Below are 17,313 nucleotides of genomic sequence, written 5' to 3'. Positions count from 1 at the left end.
TAAGGACATAAAGATAGAAGGAATGCAACAAAGGAGGGGGAGATTGGCTGGACAGAGAGAGATAAAGGACTAAAAAGATAGAAAAAGTGGCTTTAGGGAAATGGAGGATGACATGAAAAGCAGGGAGGGAGTGAAGAGAGAAATGAAATGACCTGGCAGACAGATTTAAAGAGAGAAGAGGGCAGGAGAAGAGAGTAAAGGGGAGCTCAAAAAATGAAAGTGAAAGAGAGAAAAAGAGAGAAAAAGAGAGAGGGATATAGAGGGGTTGGGAAAAGAGAGAGAAGACAGAGATGGAAAGAGAGAAAGAGAGATATACAGTTGAAGTCTGAAGTTTACATACACTTAGGTTGGAGTCATTAAAACTTGTTTTTAAACCACTCCACAAATTTCTTGTTAACAAACTATAGTTTTGGCAAGTCTGGTTAGGACATCTACTTTGCAAGACACAAGTCATTTTTCCAACTTATTATTCACTGTATCACAATTCCAGTGGGTCAGAAGTTTACATACACTAAGTTGACTGTGCCTTTAAACAGCTTGGACAATTCCAGAAAATTATGTTATGGCTTTAGAAGTGTCACGCCTTGGTCATTGTATTTTCTGTTTTCGTTATATATTTGGTCAGGCCAGGGTGTGACATGGGTTTATATGTTGTGGTTCGTATTGTTTTTTTTTGTAGTTATTGGGATTACGGCCGAGTAGGGGTGTTGCATAGGCTTGGCTGCCTGAGGCGGTTCTCAATCAGAGTCAGGTGATTCTTGTTGTCTCTGATGGGGAACCGTATTTAGGTAGCCTGGGTTTCACTTTGCATTTCGTGGGTGATTGTTCCTGTCTCTGTGTAGTTGTTCACCAGATAGGTGTAATAGGTTTCACGTTCCGTTTGTTGTTTTTGTATTTATTAGTTATCATGTATCGTTCCGTTTTTCTTCATTAAAGACATGAGTAACCACCAGGCCGCATTTCGGTCCGACTCTCTTTCAACAAACGAAGAACGCCGTTACAAGAAGCTTCTGATAGGCTGATTGACATCATTTGAGTCAATTGGGCGTGTGCCTGTGGATGTATTTCAAGGCTTACCTTCAAACTCAGCGCCTCTTTGCTTTACATCATGGGAAAATTAAAAGAAATCAGCCAAGACCTCAGAAAAAAGATTGTAGAGCACCACAAGTCTGGTTCATCCATGGGAGCAATTTCCAAACGCCTGAAGGTACCACGTTCATCGGTAACAAACAATAGTATAAACACCATGTATAAACACCATGGGACCACGCAGCCGTCATACCGCGTTCTGTTTCCTGGAGATAAACATACTTTGGTGCTAATCAATCCCAGAACAACAGCAAAGGACCTTGTGAAGATGCTGGAGGAGACAGGTACAAATGTATCTATATCCACAGTAAAACGAGTCCTATATCGACATAACCTGAAAGGCCGCTCAGCAAGGAAGTTACACTCAGCAAGGAAGTTACACCAGCTCTGTCAGGAGAAATGGGCCAAAATTCACCCAACTTATTGTGGGAGGCTTGTGGAAGGCTACCCGAAACGTTTAACCCAAGTTAAACAATTAAAAGGCAATGCTTCCAAATACTAATTGAGTGTATGTAAACTTCTGACCCACTGGGAATGTGATGAAAGACATAAAAGCTGAAATAAATCATTATCTCTACTATTATTCTGACATTTCACATTCTTAAAATAAAGTGGTGATCCTAACTGACTGAATACAGGGACTTTTTACTTGGATTAAATGTCAGGAATTGTGAAAAACTGAGTTTAAATGTATTTGGCTGAGGTGTATGTCAACTTCCGACTTCAACTGCCTGTTTCAAGAGACAGATAGGGAGAGAGAGGAGGTGCCAGATGTAACGAAAGCACTCCCATCTTGGCCCTATAGATAAGGAGAGTAATTGGGTTTTGTCAATTAACGAACAGAAAACAAGCAGCCCCTCTCTCTGTCCTCACTGAACTCTGCTGACGCATTCACTTTAACACACAACACACAGGTGTGCATAGTCATTCATAGACAAACACATACACACAACACACAGGTGTGCATAGTCATTCATAGACAAACACATACACACAACACACAGGTGTGCATAGTCATTCATAGACAAACACATACACACAACACACAGGTGTGCATAGTCATTCATAGACAAACACATACACACAACACACAGGTGTGCATAGTCATTCATAGACAAACACATACACACAACACACAGGTGTGCATAGTCATTCATAGACAAACACATACACACAACACACAGGTGTGCATAGTCATTCATAGACAAACACATACACACAACACACAGGTATAGTCACAAACAAACACATACACACAACACACAGGTGTGCATAGTCATTCATAGACAAACACATACACACAACACACAGGTGTGCATAGTCATTCATAGACAAACACATACACACAACACACAGGTGTGCATAGTCATTCATAGACAAACACATACACACAACACACAGGTGTGCATAGTCATTCATAGACAAACACATACACACAACACACAGGTGTGCATAGTCATTCATAGACAAACACATACACACAAAACACAGGTGTGCATAGTCATTCATAGACAAACACATACACACAACACACAGGTGTGCATAGTCATTCATAGACAAACACATACACACAAACAAAACGCTCTCCACTTGCCCTTTCACTCTCACTTGTCGTATCCTCTTTAAAATCACTGTCTTTGATATTGGCCCACTTTGTAGCAAATGACTGTCATGGATGCATCTAATGTAGATAGCTTAGAGGAACAGTATTTTCTTTTTCAAAATTAAGGGGTTCATAGTTATTTGCTCTCTCTCGGTGGTGGATAGAAGGGAGACACCTTGTCACGCCCTGGCCTTAGTTATCTTTGTTTTCTTTATTATTTTGGTTGGGTCAGGGTGTGACATGGGGGATTTATGTGTTTGGCCTGGTCTAGGGGTTTTTGTATGTTTATGGGGCTGTGTCCTTTCTAGGTAGTTTGTATGTCTATAGTTACCTAGATTGGTTCTCAATTAGAGGCAGCTGTCTATCGTCGTCTCTGATTGGGAACCATATTTAGGCAGCTGTCTATCGTTGTCTCTGATTGGGAACCATATTTAGGCAGCTGTCTATCGTAGTCTCTGATTGGGAACCATGTTTAGGCAGCTGTCTATCGTTGTCTCTGATTGGGAACCATATTTAGGCAGCTGTCTATCGTCGTCTCTGATTGGGAACCATGTTTAGGCAGCCATATTCTGTGGGTACTTTGTGGGTGGTTGTTTCCGTGTCTGTGTTTGTTTCGGTTTTCACATTTGTCGTTTTGTATTTTGTAGTGTTCTCGTTTGTCGTCGATATTAAATATGTTGAACACTAACCACGCTGCATTTTGGTCCTCCTCTCCTTCAGCGGAAGAAAACCATTACACACCTATCTAGTGGTTATTTATGGAATCATTCTTACTCGCAAAAGGCTCACAGCTCAATCTACAGTCGTGGCCAAAAGTTTTGAGAATGACACAAATATTAATTTCCACAAAGTTTTTAAACCTAATCATTGTACGCAGAGGGAGATGAATAAATATTTGTATTTACTTTCATCTACATGTGTCCTCAGCGGGGGGAAAAGTCTGTAATGCATTATTTCATCACTAGCAAAGTCATACACACACACACACACACACACACACACACACACACACACTAACCCCAGTCTCTGTCTGTCTGTGTGTGTGTATTTCAGAGTGTGATGCAGGGGACCATTCCCTACCTGGGTACTTTCCTGACAGACCTAGTCATGATGGATACTGCCATGAAGGACTACCTGGACGTGAGAGTCACACACACGCACGCATGAACACACACCTTCTTAAACAATTTCTGTTCTAAAGAACATATTTTCTTGCTTACAGGGAGGGCTGATACATTTTGAGAAGAGGAGGAAGGTAAAGGAATGCAACATGTATTTAATGAGTGATGATGATGAAGATGAACACCGCATACTTACCCTTATATTTCCTCTGGTCTCGTAGGAGTTTGAGGTGATTGCCCAGATCAAGCTTCTGCAGCTGGCCTGCAACAATTATAACTTCACCCGCAACAAGCGTTTCCGACAGTGGTTCTCCGGTGTGGACAAACTCACTGAGGCCGAGAGGTAAGAGAAGGAACAGAGACTATTCCGTTAGAAATACATTAAATAATATGTTCATAAACGCTATAAATAGATGATGGTGGGTGTGACAAACAGTATGTATTAGAATGGAAGGGTGGGAGAGAGGAGAGGGACGGTGGAAGAGAGGGAAGGGGAGGACCAGACACTTGAAAAGACAGGAACACACACACACACAGTCTTCTTCGTGTGCTTTCCACAGCTACAGTCAGTCGTGTGAGATCGAGCCGCTGTCGGCGTCGGCCTCAAATACTCTGAAAAAGAAGAACACGGGAATCATCAAACGCTGGAGCGAGTGAGTAAAGAAGGAAATCCTCCCAAAATGATTGCGGAAAGTATTTCCGCTCAATGGGTGCAATGTGGGTCCGATTCAGTCTTAGGAAATGTACATCTTTTAGACTTACCGTATTCATTCTTGTAACGTGCTCTGCATGTGCTGCCTTGCGTTCTCTGAAATGTTTTATTAAACAACTGAAAAACACTTGTTGGCCAAAATATTTTCTCAGTCGCCAGCCGGCCAGCTCGGAGCCAGGCTACTGCAGTGCGGGCAGCTCTCACTCCAAGTCCTTTGACCAGCTGCGCTACGCCCCCTGCTTGGGGGGCTCAAGTGGAGGTGGAAGGGGTGACGGAGCAGACTCCCTGAGCGTCACCTCAGCCGGCTCCAGCAGCTCCGACGTCGAGGAGATAAATATCAGCTTCATCTCCGACTCGCCTGACGCCCACGAGCGAAAGGTGAGAGAGATGTTTTATTTATCAATTTACACTGGAAGGTAAGTTAAGAATACATTCCTATTTACAACAAAGACATGTCAGAGGACAGTGTGCTATTGAATTCTGTCAGTGTTGATGTCTGTAAGCAGGAAGTTGCTCCACTGTGTAAGATGTTGATGTCATACCATTGAGTCTACCTTTAAAGACCATGATACCAGTATGATCACTATAGCAGTGTCATAGCATATTATAACTCTTCCAGCCCACAAGAAACAGCCCATGTGAAGCCCACTGGTGACTGTAGCTCTTAATTCCTTTTCCGTAGACCTCCACGCCTTCCGTAAAACATGCCAATTCCACGTTAGGGAAGTGCGGCCCCTTGCCTGACCTGGCACCCACGGTACTATTTACTACTTCCTGTACCATGTTTCACCTACACTAGCTTGTGGCCATTTCACACTACCATCAAAGGACTGTGCTGTTTGCACTGTTTCTATCCATCTGTGTGACGTCACCATTACATCATCCCTGTAGCCATTTTTGGGGGCGAGAATGGCGTGTGCATGTTGAGTAGTTTTGATTTATGCGTCTGCTCACGTTGATCATCACCGCACTTTGACCCGTTTGTTTTGACTGGTTTCCCTTTGTTGTGTCTTTAATTGGGGATGAAGAGTTCACCTTGTATCCATACTGCTCATAACAACTCAATAGAAGTAGCATTTGTGGGTTTCACCCGGTCGCACATTCATCACTCCATATTTTTCATTGTGTTTTCTTCATGCATGTCATGTTCATGGCATGTTCAAGTCATACTATCCCATTACTCATAATGTAAAACACCCGTCTCAATTCCAGTGTTCCCAAATGTTTGTCAAAATACACTGGAATTCATTCAACAGTTTCCAAACATGTGAAATGTACCTGTTTTAAGATGCATTGCTTTCCTTGATTGCATTTCAATAGTCCCCCTCCTCTCTCTTGGTCTCTCTCCAGTTCTGGGAGTCCACTTCTCTGTCCTCCTTGGACGCCTCTGGTGTGGGATCTGGCTCGGGCTCCAGCAGCGCCTCCTCCTCCTCCATGTCCTCCACGCCCGTGGTAGGGGCCGGCTCCCGCTCGCACAAGCGCTCCGTGTCGGGTGTGTCCAACTACTCGTCGCTGTCACTGCCCCTCTACAACCAGCAGGTGGACGATTGCTGCATCATCCGGGTCAGCCTGGACGTGGACAACGGCAACATGTACAAGAGCATCTTGGTGAGCTGCTGCGTTCGTGATGATTATGGTAGATTGGAAAGAGAAATTCCCTACCAATGTGTTTGGTGGTTGTGGCGTCTGGTTGAGCCAATCCCAATGTCTTAATGTGGTCATAATGTGATCTCCAGGTGACCAGTCAGGACAAGACGCCGGCGGTGATCAGGAAGGCCATGGTGAAACACAACCTGGACCGGGAGAGAGCGGAGGACTACGAACTGCTGCAGAAGATCTCTGAGGAGAAAGGTCAGTCAGCTGTCTGTCATGCTCACCTCGAGACTGGAATCTGAAAGATACAAACCTCAGAGTTGATGCATTTTGAACTACATTCTAAAGTTACAAACATTTCCGTGTTCCTAACCCATTTCCAATTTGTTCCTAGTATCTCTGGTCCTACTGTACACTATAAGCCTTGTCTAACTATCTCTCCGTCCGTCTTCTCAACCATATTTTAACATTCCATTTTGTCTGTTGGTTCAATGTGTCTTTTAACCATACCTGTGTTTCTTTTGCACCCCCTTCCCTCCACAGAGCTGAAGATTCCAGACAATGCCAACGTTTTCTATGCCATGAACTCCTCGGCCAACTACGACTTTGTCCTGAAGAAACGTGGCTTCCCCAAGGTGGGCCGGACCAAGCATGTGGCCAGCTCCACACTGCCGCGCATGAAGCAGAACGGCCTGAAAATCGGCAAGGGTATCTTCTGAGGGGCTACACCATGTCCTCGCCCACCTCTCGCTTCCTGCTGGGCTCTCTGGGTGCCACCTTTTAGTACCACCCTTGATGTACCATGGTAGAGGGGCCAGCCGCCAGCTCGGTCTTGTGTTCGGCGTCTGAGCGTCAAAGCCTCAGAGGACTAATACAGCTGAGTGGGATGGAAAGCCCTATAGGCCAATGAACTTGCACAAATCACTTCCTGTTAGCTTCAGCTCTCTGTGGACGTCCTAATCGATAGTGAGCACTCAAGAAGGGAAAATGGTAACTGTATTTTATCCAGGTGCGTCTGAAAATGCCTTCCCTCTAAAGGAGTTACACTCCCTGTCATTTCTACAGAACCCTCCCTCAGCCGATGCTGTGTGTGTGTGTGTGTGTGTGTGTGTGTGTGTGTGTGTGTGTGTGTGTGTGTGTGTGTGTGTGTGTGTGTGTGTGTGTGTGTGTGTGTGTGTGTGTGTGTGTGTGTGTGTGTGTGTGTGTGTGTGTGTGTGTGTGTGTGTGTGTGTGTGTGTGTGTGGTGTGTAAAGTATTCAAGCACTCAGAGAAAGAGCGAGAGAGAGAGAGATGGACAGAGATGGAAACATGAATGTTGTGAAATGAACCGTGGTCTTTAAATGTCTAGTCTTTTTGTTCTATGTAGTGTAAAGGTAAAAAAGAAGAATGAAAGGACTGTTCTGGTCTGCTCCCTCCTTTATTTCTCTCTTTCATTAAGGCCTGTTTTCCTTGTGTACCAGGGTAGGGGTCAGTTAATTCAGGAGATAAATGAAGGAGAGGAAAAGAAAGAACTCTAATTAAAACATACTGGTCCACTCCGCGTGTGCCAAAGAGCAGAGAAGAGTGGACTATGAGATATGATCATAGACCGTTTTTGGGGAGCATAGAGATTGCAGTGGGGGAGTGAGTTTGCTTGCTGTTGAGAGATTCCTTGTCTATGACTCTGATGGAAGATAATCTGATATGACGAGTCCTTGGTTTGTAGTACCCCCATGTCTATCCATTTCTTACAGTATTGCAGCACTTATGATCAAACCTAACGGCCCTAATTACCAGCAACCACAAGGATAGGTGAAACAGATCAGGGCATGACTATGTCATCCATTTGAGCTCCGGTGTGTCCGTATAGCCTCTCCCTAGTCACATTATGTAAGTACTGCGTTATGAATGCATTCAACTGTGCTGGTTGGTGACAGTGATGGTTGCTGTATGTTTGTGAATATTGGGGTCCGGGAGTCTACTGCCCTTATGTCATTCATTGGACTTCCTATCGGTGGTGTTGATGGAAGTTGCTCCTAAGCCCTGATTTTCAAGGTCAGTTTATATTCCTACGTCCTATGACCAAGGTTAGGATTGAGGTTGTGAACGCTAAACCTAGATCTGTGGTTAAAGACAACTTCTGTAATGTGTCAATGAATGAGGGATGGCTCCTCTGTGCACATCTCAAACTTGTTGTGTCAGTTCCCAGTTAATGTGTAAGTGAGAGTTCATCCCGGAATGTGTGCCTCCCCAGGTGCCCAAAATATCTATATATCAGAGTGGGGTGGGGGGGATCTGTCATAAAGATGTCAACATTTCAGGTTTCACAAATGTTAGTCTGTGTGTGTGTGAAAGAGACTCTCTTCTGTGTCTGCATTGTCGTTGGTAAAAGTAAGGGCCAACGACTGCACCGATCAAACTAAGTTAGTCCCTCTCAGAAACACTGCCTGATCAGGAATATGTCCTCATGCCTCACCCTCTCACAATGATCCTCCTTAAAACCTTTGTGCCATCGCTCTCCATCGCTGTCTGAGACTCAGAACTCTTAACGATTACCTGTTCAATGTTTTTTCTATGTTCTTTTTGTATTTTTTTTGTATTATAAAAGACTCAAAGTCCTTTGTACTTTAGATTTTTTGTGTGTGTTTTGCTTTATTTATTAACTTGTAAATACTTTTGTAGCATTTTACATTTTGTTTTCTTTTCCCCATGCAATTTACAAATGAATATGTAAATATATATGCGATGGTTATACCACTGTATTTGCCACTTGTCTCCATATCCCTTTGACTTTGGTTGCTTTACATCAACCCTGTCTTTTGGATAATGGTCAGTTTTGATATTGCTTTTCCCCCTTATTGCGCTGTTTGTAATGGAGAAAAACCCACCTAATAAACACTTACCATGTGTCAAATCATCTGCATTAGTCTCTGCTGTACTACACTGTACGTAAGAATACCCCACTGAAAAACTTTAATGGGTATACATAGGCAGTCATAACACCATGGAGAGTTGCGGTATGGTTCATAAAATCTTTATCTTTATTTAATCTTTATTTATTAACATCCACGGAGTGACGTTTTCAAAATAAGTTGCTTTCAATACAGTGGAACAAAATAGTTTTAAAAAACTGGGACATCAAAAGATGTGAAATATAATTAAACATCAAATCAAATGCTCTGTGTACATATACAATACATCAGTTCAAATGTCCTGTTGGACAAATTAGCAGTGACTACTGTTGCTCAGAAACTACTTAGTGCTCTTTGTTAGGGCTCGATTCAATCACTATCGCAGAAGATCTGTGGTAATAGTGCAATTGAAATGTAGAGGTAAATTACGATTGAGCGTGTTTACCGTGAATGCTGTCACGCGATTCCCTAGAACATTGCCTTTAAATGTAAATTGTGATACAGATTGAATCAAGCTGGCGGGTTGGTATTCTGGCGACATCGTACGCCAGAATGGAAGAGCAGGAGCAGACATGACACCCTCTCCCCACACAAGGCACATAGGCTATCCCCTCTGAGTTGGGCTCCTTTTAAATACAATACACCTGTTGTAAAGTCCTGTTTTTTTTTCTCTGCTATCTCTTGTTTCATTGGATGACCATTGTGATGTGGTAATATGTTTTTTTTTTATGTGCGCCTATTGCACTTGATGAAATAAAGCTTTTCCACAGACAGGACACATAAACAATCAGTTGCCAGTTTATTAGGTACATCCATCTATTACCGGGTCGGAACCCCCTGTAGCCATGAAGGGATGCATCAGGTCAGCAACAATGTTCAGGTACACTGTGGCGTTAAAAACATTCGCCACACCATTACACCACCACCACCAGCCTGTACCGTCGACACCAGATAGTGGCCATGAAGTCATGTCGCTTACGGCAAATCCTGGTTCCGCCGTCAGCATGACGCAACAGGAACCGGGATTCGTCAGACCAGGCAATGTTTCGCCAATCCTCAATAATTGTGTTCTGCTGTTGGTGATCGTGTGCCCACTGGAGCCACTTGTTCTTGTTTTTAGTTAACAGGAGTGGAACCCGGTGTGGTCATTCTCAAATTCCATTCTACACATCATTGTTGTACTGCACCGTTATTTGCCTATTTGTGGGCCCGTCTCTTAGCTTGCCTGATTCTTGCCATTCTCCTTCGACCTCCCTCATCAACCAGCTGTTTTCGCCCACAGGACCGCCGCTGACTGAGGTTCTTTGTTTGTGGCACCATTCTCGGTAAACCTTAGACACGGTCATGCATGAAAAGCCCAGGAGGCTGGCCGTTTTGGAGATACAGGAACCGGCGCGCCTGGCACCAACGATCATACAACACTCAAAGTCGTTTAGGTCACTCGTTTTACCCATTTTAACGTTCAATCAAACAGCAACTGAATGTCTCAATACCTGTCTGCCTTTATATAGCATGCCATGGCCACATGACTCAATGTCTGTAGGAGCGAACCATTTTTGTGAACGGGGAGGTGTACCTAACAAATTGGCTACTGAGTGTATGATCTCTCCCCTGTATGAATCCTCATGTAAATTGTCAGAGAAATGTGAGCGGTGAAACACAAACTGCAATTAAGGGATTTCTCCAGTGTCGATTTCTCCCCTGTGTGTCTCGTCATGTGCACTTTCATATCTGTGCCAAAGCGGAAACATTTACCACAAAAGCTACTAATATGTAGTATGAAGTTTCTTACATGTGTGAATCCTTATATGCAACATGTATGCTTTCTGAATGAATCCTTTGCCACAAAAGTGATACGATTTCTCCCTTGTGTGGCTCCTGATGTAAACTTTCAGATGAGAGCTATTGCTGAAACCTTTGCCACAAAAAGTGATACTATTTCTCCCTTGTGTGGCTCCTGATGTACACTTTCAGATGAGAGCTTGTAGTAAAACGCCAAATGGATCTACCTCCTGGTCCTCTTCCCCTGTCTTACCCACCAAGGGTAGAGACAGAGATGACCTCGCCTACTGAAATACCGGATTGGGCAAAGCCACCAGAAGACGACTCAAGCCAACCAACTACTGAACCTGACTGGTGTCAGGAAGAATCACCCTCTGCCTCAAGTGACACCTCTGAATGGGAAAAGTGTTTCCTCATTGTTGCTAGAGTAATGGGCACTGTCATGACCAGAGGCCCATATATGCACTGTAAGAAAAGTGTTTCCTCATTGTTGCTAGAGTAATGGGCACTGTCATGACCAGAGGCCCATATATGCACTGTAAGAAAAGTGTTTCCTCATTTTTGCTAGAGTAATGGGCTCTGTCATAACCAGAGGCCCATATATGCACTGTAAGAAAAGTATTTCCTGTTGTATAAGATATGTCATCACCCTCTCTGCTCTGAGGGAATGGGAGGAGCAGCAGATCGGGTGCAGAGAATCAAAAGGTATATAAAGAGACATTTGCCATTACTTTGGCGCTGACTTCTTGAATCCTGAATTCATTTAGACAGCCATTTGACTACGGGTAATTGCCACCTGACTCAAATCACTTGTAGATTCTAATTTGCTGGAACTTGGGCTCTTGCCGTTTAGCTATTGGACAGTAGTTTTGTCGTCAGAGTGCCTTTCGCCTGGCAGAATCAGGATGCAAAATATCTTAATTGATTGAGCTCCTCATCCCGGCTAGGTATTTCTCGCCACAGACACTGCGGTAGCTCAGCGGAGAACCTCTGATCTCTCCAGTCTAACTTGGATCTCTAAATTTAGTTAAACTACTAAAATTATCCATAGATTCTAATTTGCTGGAACTTGGGCTCTTGCCGTTTAGCTATTGGACAGTAGTTTTGTCGTCAGAGTGCCTTTCGCCTGGCAGAATCAGGATGCAAAATATCTTAATTGATTGAGCTCCTCATCCCGGCTAGGTATTTCTCGCCACAGACACTGCGGTAGCTCAGCGGAGAACCTCTGATCTCTCCAGTCTAACTTGAATCTCTAAATTTAGTAAACCACCGACTTCAAGTCAACCTCTCAGCCAGTAGAGGGGAGTCGCTACCAACTAAATTCAAAAAGAACTCTGGCCGATTGAAACTCTGCTCCTGATCTCCTGGGTCTCCTCGTCATCTCTCAAAGGTAATTAAATAACTATTACAAGTATTTAATATAGAGATAAGTGTTATCATTGTACCAGGCATTTTATAGAGCATTAAGGCATTTGCATGTTTTTGATTAACGCTGTGTGTGACCGAGTAACAATTGTGTATTTTGAAGTGTGTTTGATTGTAAAAGACAAAAAACAGAGTGTTTTCAAAAATAAATGGTAGTCTTATTTTGTCTCGAGTAAACGGTTCTCTCAAAGACAGTTAACGGCACGGGAGATAACAACTCTGACACTCCCCGCTACCGGGACACTGGAAACGGAGATCGGGGCTCTATGACGGAATGAGTTACTGTTAAAAGACAAAGAGGAAGGTGTGTCCAGTAGTGATTCATTTAATTGTCTTATCGATCTATCTAAGTTTTATTTTCCAAGCGATACATAGCCGACGGGCAGAGTAGTGAGACTAAGTTGACTAAAGGTCCTCACACTTTAAACTAGATACATCACAGAGGGGAAACACTCAACCACAGGGAAATCATATAGAGACTGGTAGGACTAGTGCTTAATAATAACTCAAGGACCAATTAGTGGTGAAACAAAGAGTCTGGAGGATAAAGGTGGGGTTCACACATCCCAGCTAGAGCTAGACCGTTGAGAGTGACAAGGCAAAAGACCTCTCTACGCGGACAACGTTTCGATATAGAAAGAGAGGCAGGGCTACGCGAGCGGTCCTGGTTATACCGAGATAACCTGAAGTACCTATAGTGCCCTGTCCAATCCAGGGAACGGGACGCTAACCACCTCTAGCATCCCCGCTGCCGGCCAAGGGGCGGGGCTGAAGGTTTCGTATCGCGACAAGCTATTGCTGAAACCTTTGCCACAAAAGGTGATATGATTTCTCCCTTGTGTGGCTCCTGATGTAAACTTTCAAATTAGAGCTATTGCTGAAACCTTTGCCACAATGAGCACATTGATAGGTTTTCTCCCTTGAGTGGCTCCTAATGTGTTGGATCATATTAAAGCTGTTGCTGAAACAGTTCCCAAAATTTGGCCATTTTAATAATTTCTCCCCTTTGTGAATTCCCATGTGCATTATTAACTTAGTACTCATAGTGAAGTACAATGAGTCACTTTCACTATGCATTTTCATGTGACTAACTAAAGAAATCATGGAGATGAAATGCTTTCCACACACCTTACACCAATGAAGAGGCGGAGCAGCAGGACTTTGACTTACACAACTAGGTGATTTCAAATGGGACAACTCCATTTATTTCCTACCCCTATTAGCACTGATGCAGGACCTTTGACTAAATTAGAAACGTGTCATATCTGAAGACGTAGCTAGCTAGACTCTCTTACCCGGATGGACTCTTCTCCCTCTCTGTCACGGATGCCATGGTTGCCCTTAGTTTGAAGATGTAATCCGGAGACGGCTGTTTTATACAACAGCCTTCTGTGTGTTCTCTTTTTGAATCCGTCTGCATATTTGCAATTACATTTACATTTCAAACGCCAGAAATGTCTCCATCTCCTTAGCTATCATACTCTAATTCCACTGATTTCAAAACTCTCCAGAAAGCCCTCCAGAAAGCGGAGAGCAACACTTAAGCAGTTCTACTCCGTGACATCTTTCAAAAAAGTCACGTTAGAAAGGATTGACATGTAGCACGCTTCTGTCTGACAGGTGCCTTAGACCACTGCACCACTCAGGAGGCCCGGCGTGGCAGTTAACTTGAATATTAAATTAACTTAAATATGATTAGACTGTAGTTTACTACAGCGTCTGTAAATAAATATAGATAACGGAAAGAAGTGGAGGGCACTCAACCAACGTGAGTCGAAATGCGATCAAAAAAAGTTATCATCATTGAAAAGGAAAAGGCACATAGCTTAGGCTACTTTGGTGAGAGAGCGTTGAGCCTTTCCATTTTCAATAACTATTGATTACCCATTTATTTGTCTCTGTCTGCAAATCGTCCTCATAAAAGGTAGGCTATATCGTATAGGCCTATGCAGAACGTAATAAGTGTCATCCTTGCTGCTTTTAGTTCATTAGCCATACCTATGAGATCAGGTGTGCGTATGGTCTCTATTAAATAGAGTAGGCTATAGCCTAGGCATTGGTGGAGAAGCATGGGGCAGTTATCTTTCCAATGAAATGTACTTCCTAAATAGGCTATAATTTACTACATTGTCTAGAAATATTGATCAGACATATTTCTCTGTCTGAAAATATTCCCACTCCTAAAAAGTTTAGGCTATAAAAATAGCTTAAGAGAAAGTGCAAGTCAACTCTGCTCTCTTCAAACTACATCTAGCATATTGGCTGATATAGCACAGTAATACAATATAATGGCCATGTGAGAATCTCTGGTAATTTAACCTATTTCTTAAATATTTTTTTTGCATTTAATATTGACTACACGGTGCAAAATTGCTGGAACCATGTTTGGCAAGTGAGTTGCGTCACATACACCTAAAATAACATTGCGGGACTGAGGTTGGGTTTAGGAGCAGTTCTCGTGGTAGCGGGTGGGAGTCGGACTGTACTGTAAGGGTGGGAGTCGGACCGTACTGTAAGGGTGGGAGTCGAACCGTACTGTAAGCCAGTGGGTAAGGGTGGGAGTCGGACCGTACTGTAAGCCAGTTGGTAAGGGTGGGAGTCGTACTGTAAGGGTGGGAGTCGGACCGTACTGTAAGGGTGGGAGTCGGACCGTACTGTAAGCCAGTGGGTAAGGGTGGGAGTCAGACCGTACTGTAAGCCAGTTGGTAAGGGTGGGAGTTGGACCGTACTGTAAGGGTGGGAGTTGGACCGTACTGTAAGGGTGGGAGTTGGACCGTACTGAAAGCCAGTGGGTAAGGGTGGGAGTCGGACCGTACTGTAAGGGTGGGAGTTGGACCGTACTGAAAGCCAGTGGGTAAGGGTGGGAGTTGGACCGTACTGTAAGGGTGGGAGTCGGACCGTAGTGTAAGCCAGTGGGTAAGGGTGGAGTCGGACCGTACTGTAAGGGTGGGAGTTGGACCGTACTGAAAGCCAGTGGGTAAGGGTGGGAGTCGGACCGTACTGTAAGGGTGGGAGTTGGACCGTACTGAAAGCCAGTGGGTAAGGGTGGGAGTCGGACCGTACTGTAAGGGTGGGAGTCGGACCGTACTGTAAGCCAGTGGGTAAGGGTGGGAGTCGGACCGTACTGTAAGGGTGGGAGTTGGACCGTACTGTAAGCCAGGGGGTAAGGGTGGGAGTCGGACCGTACTGTAAGGGTGGGAGTCGGACCGTACTGTAAGCCAGTTGGTAAGGGTGGGAGTCGGACCGTACTGTAAGTCAGTGGGTAAGGGTGGGAGTCGGACCGTACTGTAAGGGTGGGAGTCGGACCGTACTGTAAGCCAGTGGGTAAGAGTGGGAGTCGGACCGTACTGTAAGTCAGTTGGTAAGGGTGGGAGTCGGACCGTAATATAAGCCAGTGGGTAAGGGTGGGAGTCGGACCGTACTGTAAGCCAGTGGTTAAGGGTGGGAGTTGGACCGTACTGTAAGGGTGGGAGTTGGACCGTACTGTAAGGGTGGGAGTCGGACCGTACTGTAAGTCAGTGGGTAAGGTTGGGAGTTGGACCGTACTGTAAGCCAGTGGGTAAGGGTGGGAGTCGTACCGTACTGTAAGGGTGGGAGTCGGACCGTACTGTAAGGGTGGGAGTCGGACCGTACTGTAAGCCAGTGGGTAAGGGTGGGAGTCGGACCGTACTGTAAGCCAGTGGGTAAGGGTGGGAGTTGGACCGTACTGTAAGGGTGGGAGTCGGACCGTACTGTAAGGGTGGGAGTCGGACCGTACTGTAAGCCAGTGGGTAAGGGTGGGAGTCGGACCGTACTGTAAGGGTGGGAGTTGGACCGTACTGTAAGGGTGGGAGTCGGACCGTACTGTAAGTCAGTGGGTAAGGTTGGGAGTTGGACCGTACTGTAAGCCAGTGGGTAAGGGTGGGAGTCGTACCGTACTGTAAGGGTGGGAGTCGGACCGTACTGTAAGGGTGGGAGTCGGACCGTACTGTAAGCCAGTGGGTAAGGGTGGGAGTCGGACCGTACTGTAAGCCAGTTGGTAAGGGTGGGAGTTGAACCGTACTGTAAGCCAGTGGGTAAGGGTAGGAGTCGGACCGTACTGTTAAGCCAGTTGGTAAGGGTAGGAGTCGGACCGTACTGTTAAGCCAGTTGGTAAGGGTGGGAGTCGGACCGTACTGTAAGCCAGTTGGTAAGGGTAGGAGTCGGACCGTACTGTAAGCCAGTGGGAAAGGGTGGGAGTCGGACCGTACTGTAAGCCAGTTGGTAAGGGTGGGAGTCAGACCGTACTGTAAGGGTGGGAGTCGGACCGTACTGTAAGGGTGGGAGTCGGACCGTACTGTAAGCCAGTGGGTAAGGGTGGGTGTCGGACCGTACTGTAAGGGTGGGAGTTGGACCGTACTGTAAGTCAGTTGGTAAGGGTGGGAGTCGGAACGTACTGTAAGCCAGTGGGTAAGGGTGGGAGTTGGACCGTACTGTAAGGGTGGGAGTCGGACCGTACTGTAAGCCAGTGGGTAAGGGTGGGAGTCGGACCGTACTGTAAGGGTGGGAGTCGGACCGTACTGTAAGCCAGTTGGTAAGGGTGGGAGTCGGACCGTACTGTAAGCCAGTGGGTAAGGGTGGGAGTCGGACCGTACTGTAAGCCAGTGGGTAAGGGTGGGAGTCGGACCGTACTGTAAGCCAGTGGGTAAGGGTGGGAGTCGGACCGTACTGTAAGGGTGGGAGTCGGACCGTACTGTAAGCCAGTGGGTAAGGGTGGGAGTCGGACCGTACTGTAAGGGTGGGAGTCGGACCGTACTGTAAGGGTGGGAGTCGGACCGTACTGTAAGGGTGGGAGTCGGACCGTACTGTAAGCCAGTGGGTAAGGGTGGGAGTCGGACCGTACTGTAAGGGTGGGAGTCGGACCGTTAAGCCAGTTGGTAAGGGTGGGAGTCGGACCGTACTGTAAGGGTGGGAGTCGGACCGTACTGTAAGGGTGGGAGTAGGACCGTACTGTAAGCCAGTTGGTAAGGGTGGGAGTCGGACCGTACTGTAAGCCAGTGGGTAAGGGTGGGAGTCGGACCGTACTGTAAGGGTGGGAGTTGGACCGTACTGTAAGCCAGTTGGTAAGGGTGGGAGTCG

General features: G+C 45.4%; 1 protein-coding gene and 1 long non-coding RNA gene across 6 annotated transcripts in view; both read left to right on the top strand.

Moving 5' to 3' along the window:
* LOC118385547 (ral guanine nucleotide dissociation stimulator-like) overlaps positions 1-9,014 on the top strand; it is a 54,034-nt gene extending 45,020 nt beyond the window's left edge. For 3 of the 4 annotated variants that reach the window (XM_035772764.2, XM_035772765.2, XM_035772768.2), the window contains exons 9-17: positions 3,746-3,832; positions 3,915-3,947; positions 4,035-4,156; positions 4,374-4,466; positions 4,678-4,903; positions 5,208-5,282; positions 5,876-6,133; positions 6,262-6,376; positions 6,662-9,014. In XM_035772764.2, coding sequence (XP_035628657.1) covers positions 3,746-3,832; positions 3,915-3,947; positions 4,035-4,156; positions 4,374-4,466; positions 4,678-4,903; positions 5,208-5,282; positions 5,876-6,133; positions 6,262-6,376; positions 6,662-6,837 — 1,185 coding nt within the window. In that variant the 3' untranslated portion in view covers positions 6,838-9,014. The remainder of the gene's footprint in view (positions 1-3,745; positions 3,833-3,914; positions 3,948-4,034; positions 4,157-4,373; positions 4,467-4,677; positions 4,904-5,207; positions 5,283-5,875; positions 6,134-6,261; positions 6,377-6,661) is intronic. The other variant, XM_035772766.2, reaches the window with a different exon arrangement.
* Positions 7-3,715, top strand: LOC127930809 (uncharacterized). 2 transcript variants are annotated; one of them, XR_008139575.1, is made up of 3 exons: positions 7-2,318; positions 2,356-2,535; positions 2,626-3,715. It is a non-coding gene; the product is annotated as an uncharacterized LOC127930809 (long non-coding RNA). The 2 variants fall into 2 exon arrangements; XR_008139574.1 differs by having other exon boundaries at positions 2,581-3,712.
* Positions 9,015-17,313: the final 8,299 nt, after the last annotated feature.

The sequence above is a fragment of the Oncorhynchus keta genome, chromosome 6, assembly GCF_023373465.1.
Source record: "Oncorhynchus keta strain PuntledgeMale-10-30-2019 chromosome 6, Oket_V2, whole genome shotgun sequence".
Taxonomy (NCBI): domain Eukaryota; kingdom Metazoa; phylum Chordata; class Actinopteri; order Salmoniformes; family Salmonidae; genus Oncorhynchus; species Oncorhynchus keta.
The sequence above is the reverse complement of the archived record's forward strand: the minus strand, read 5'-3'. Positions and strand labels throughout refer to the sequence as shown.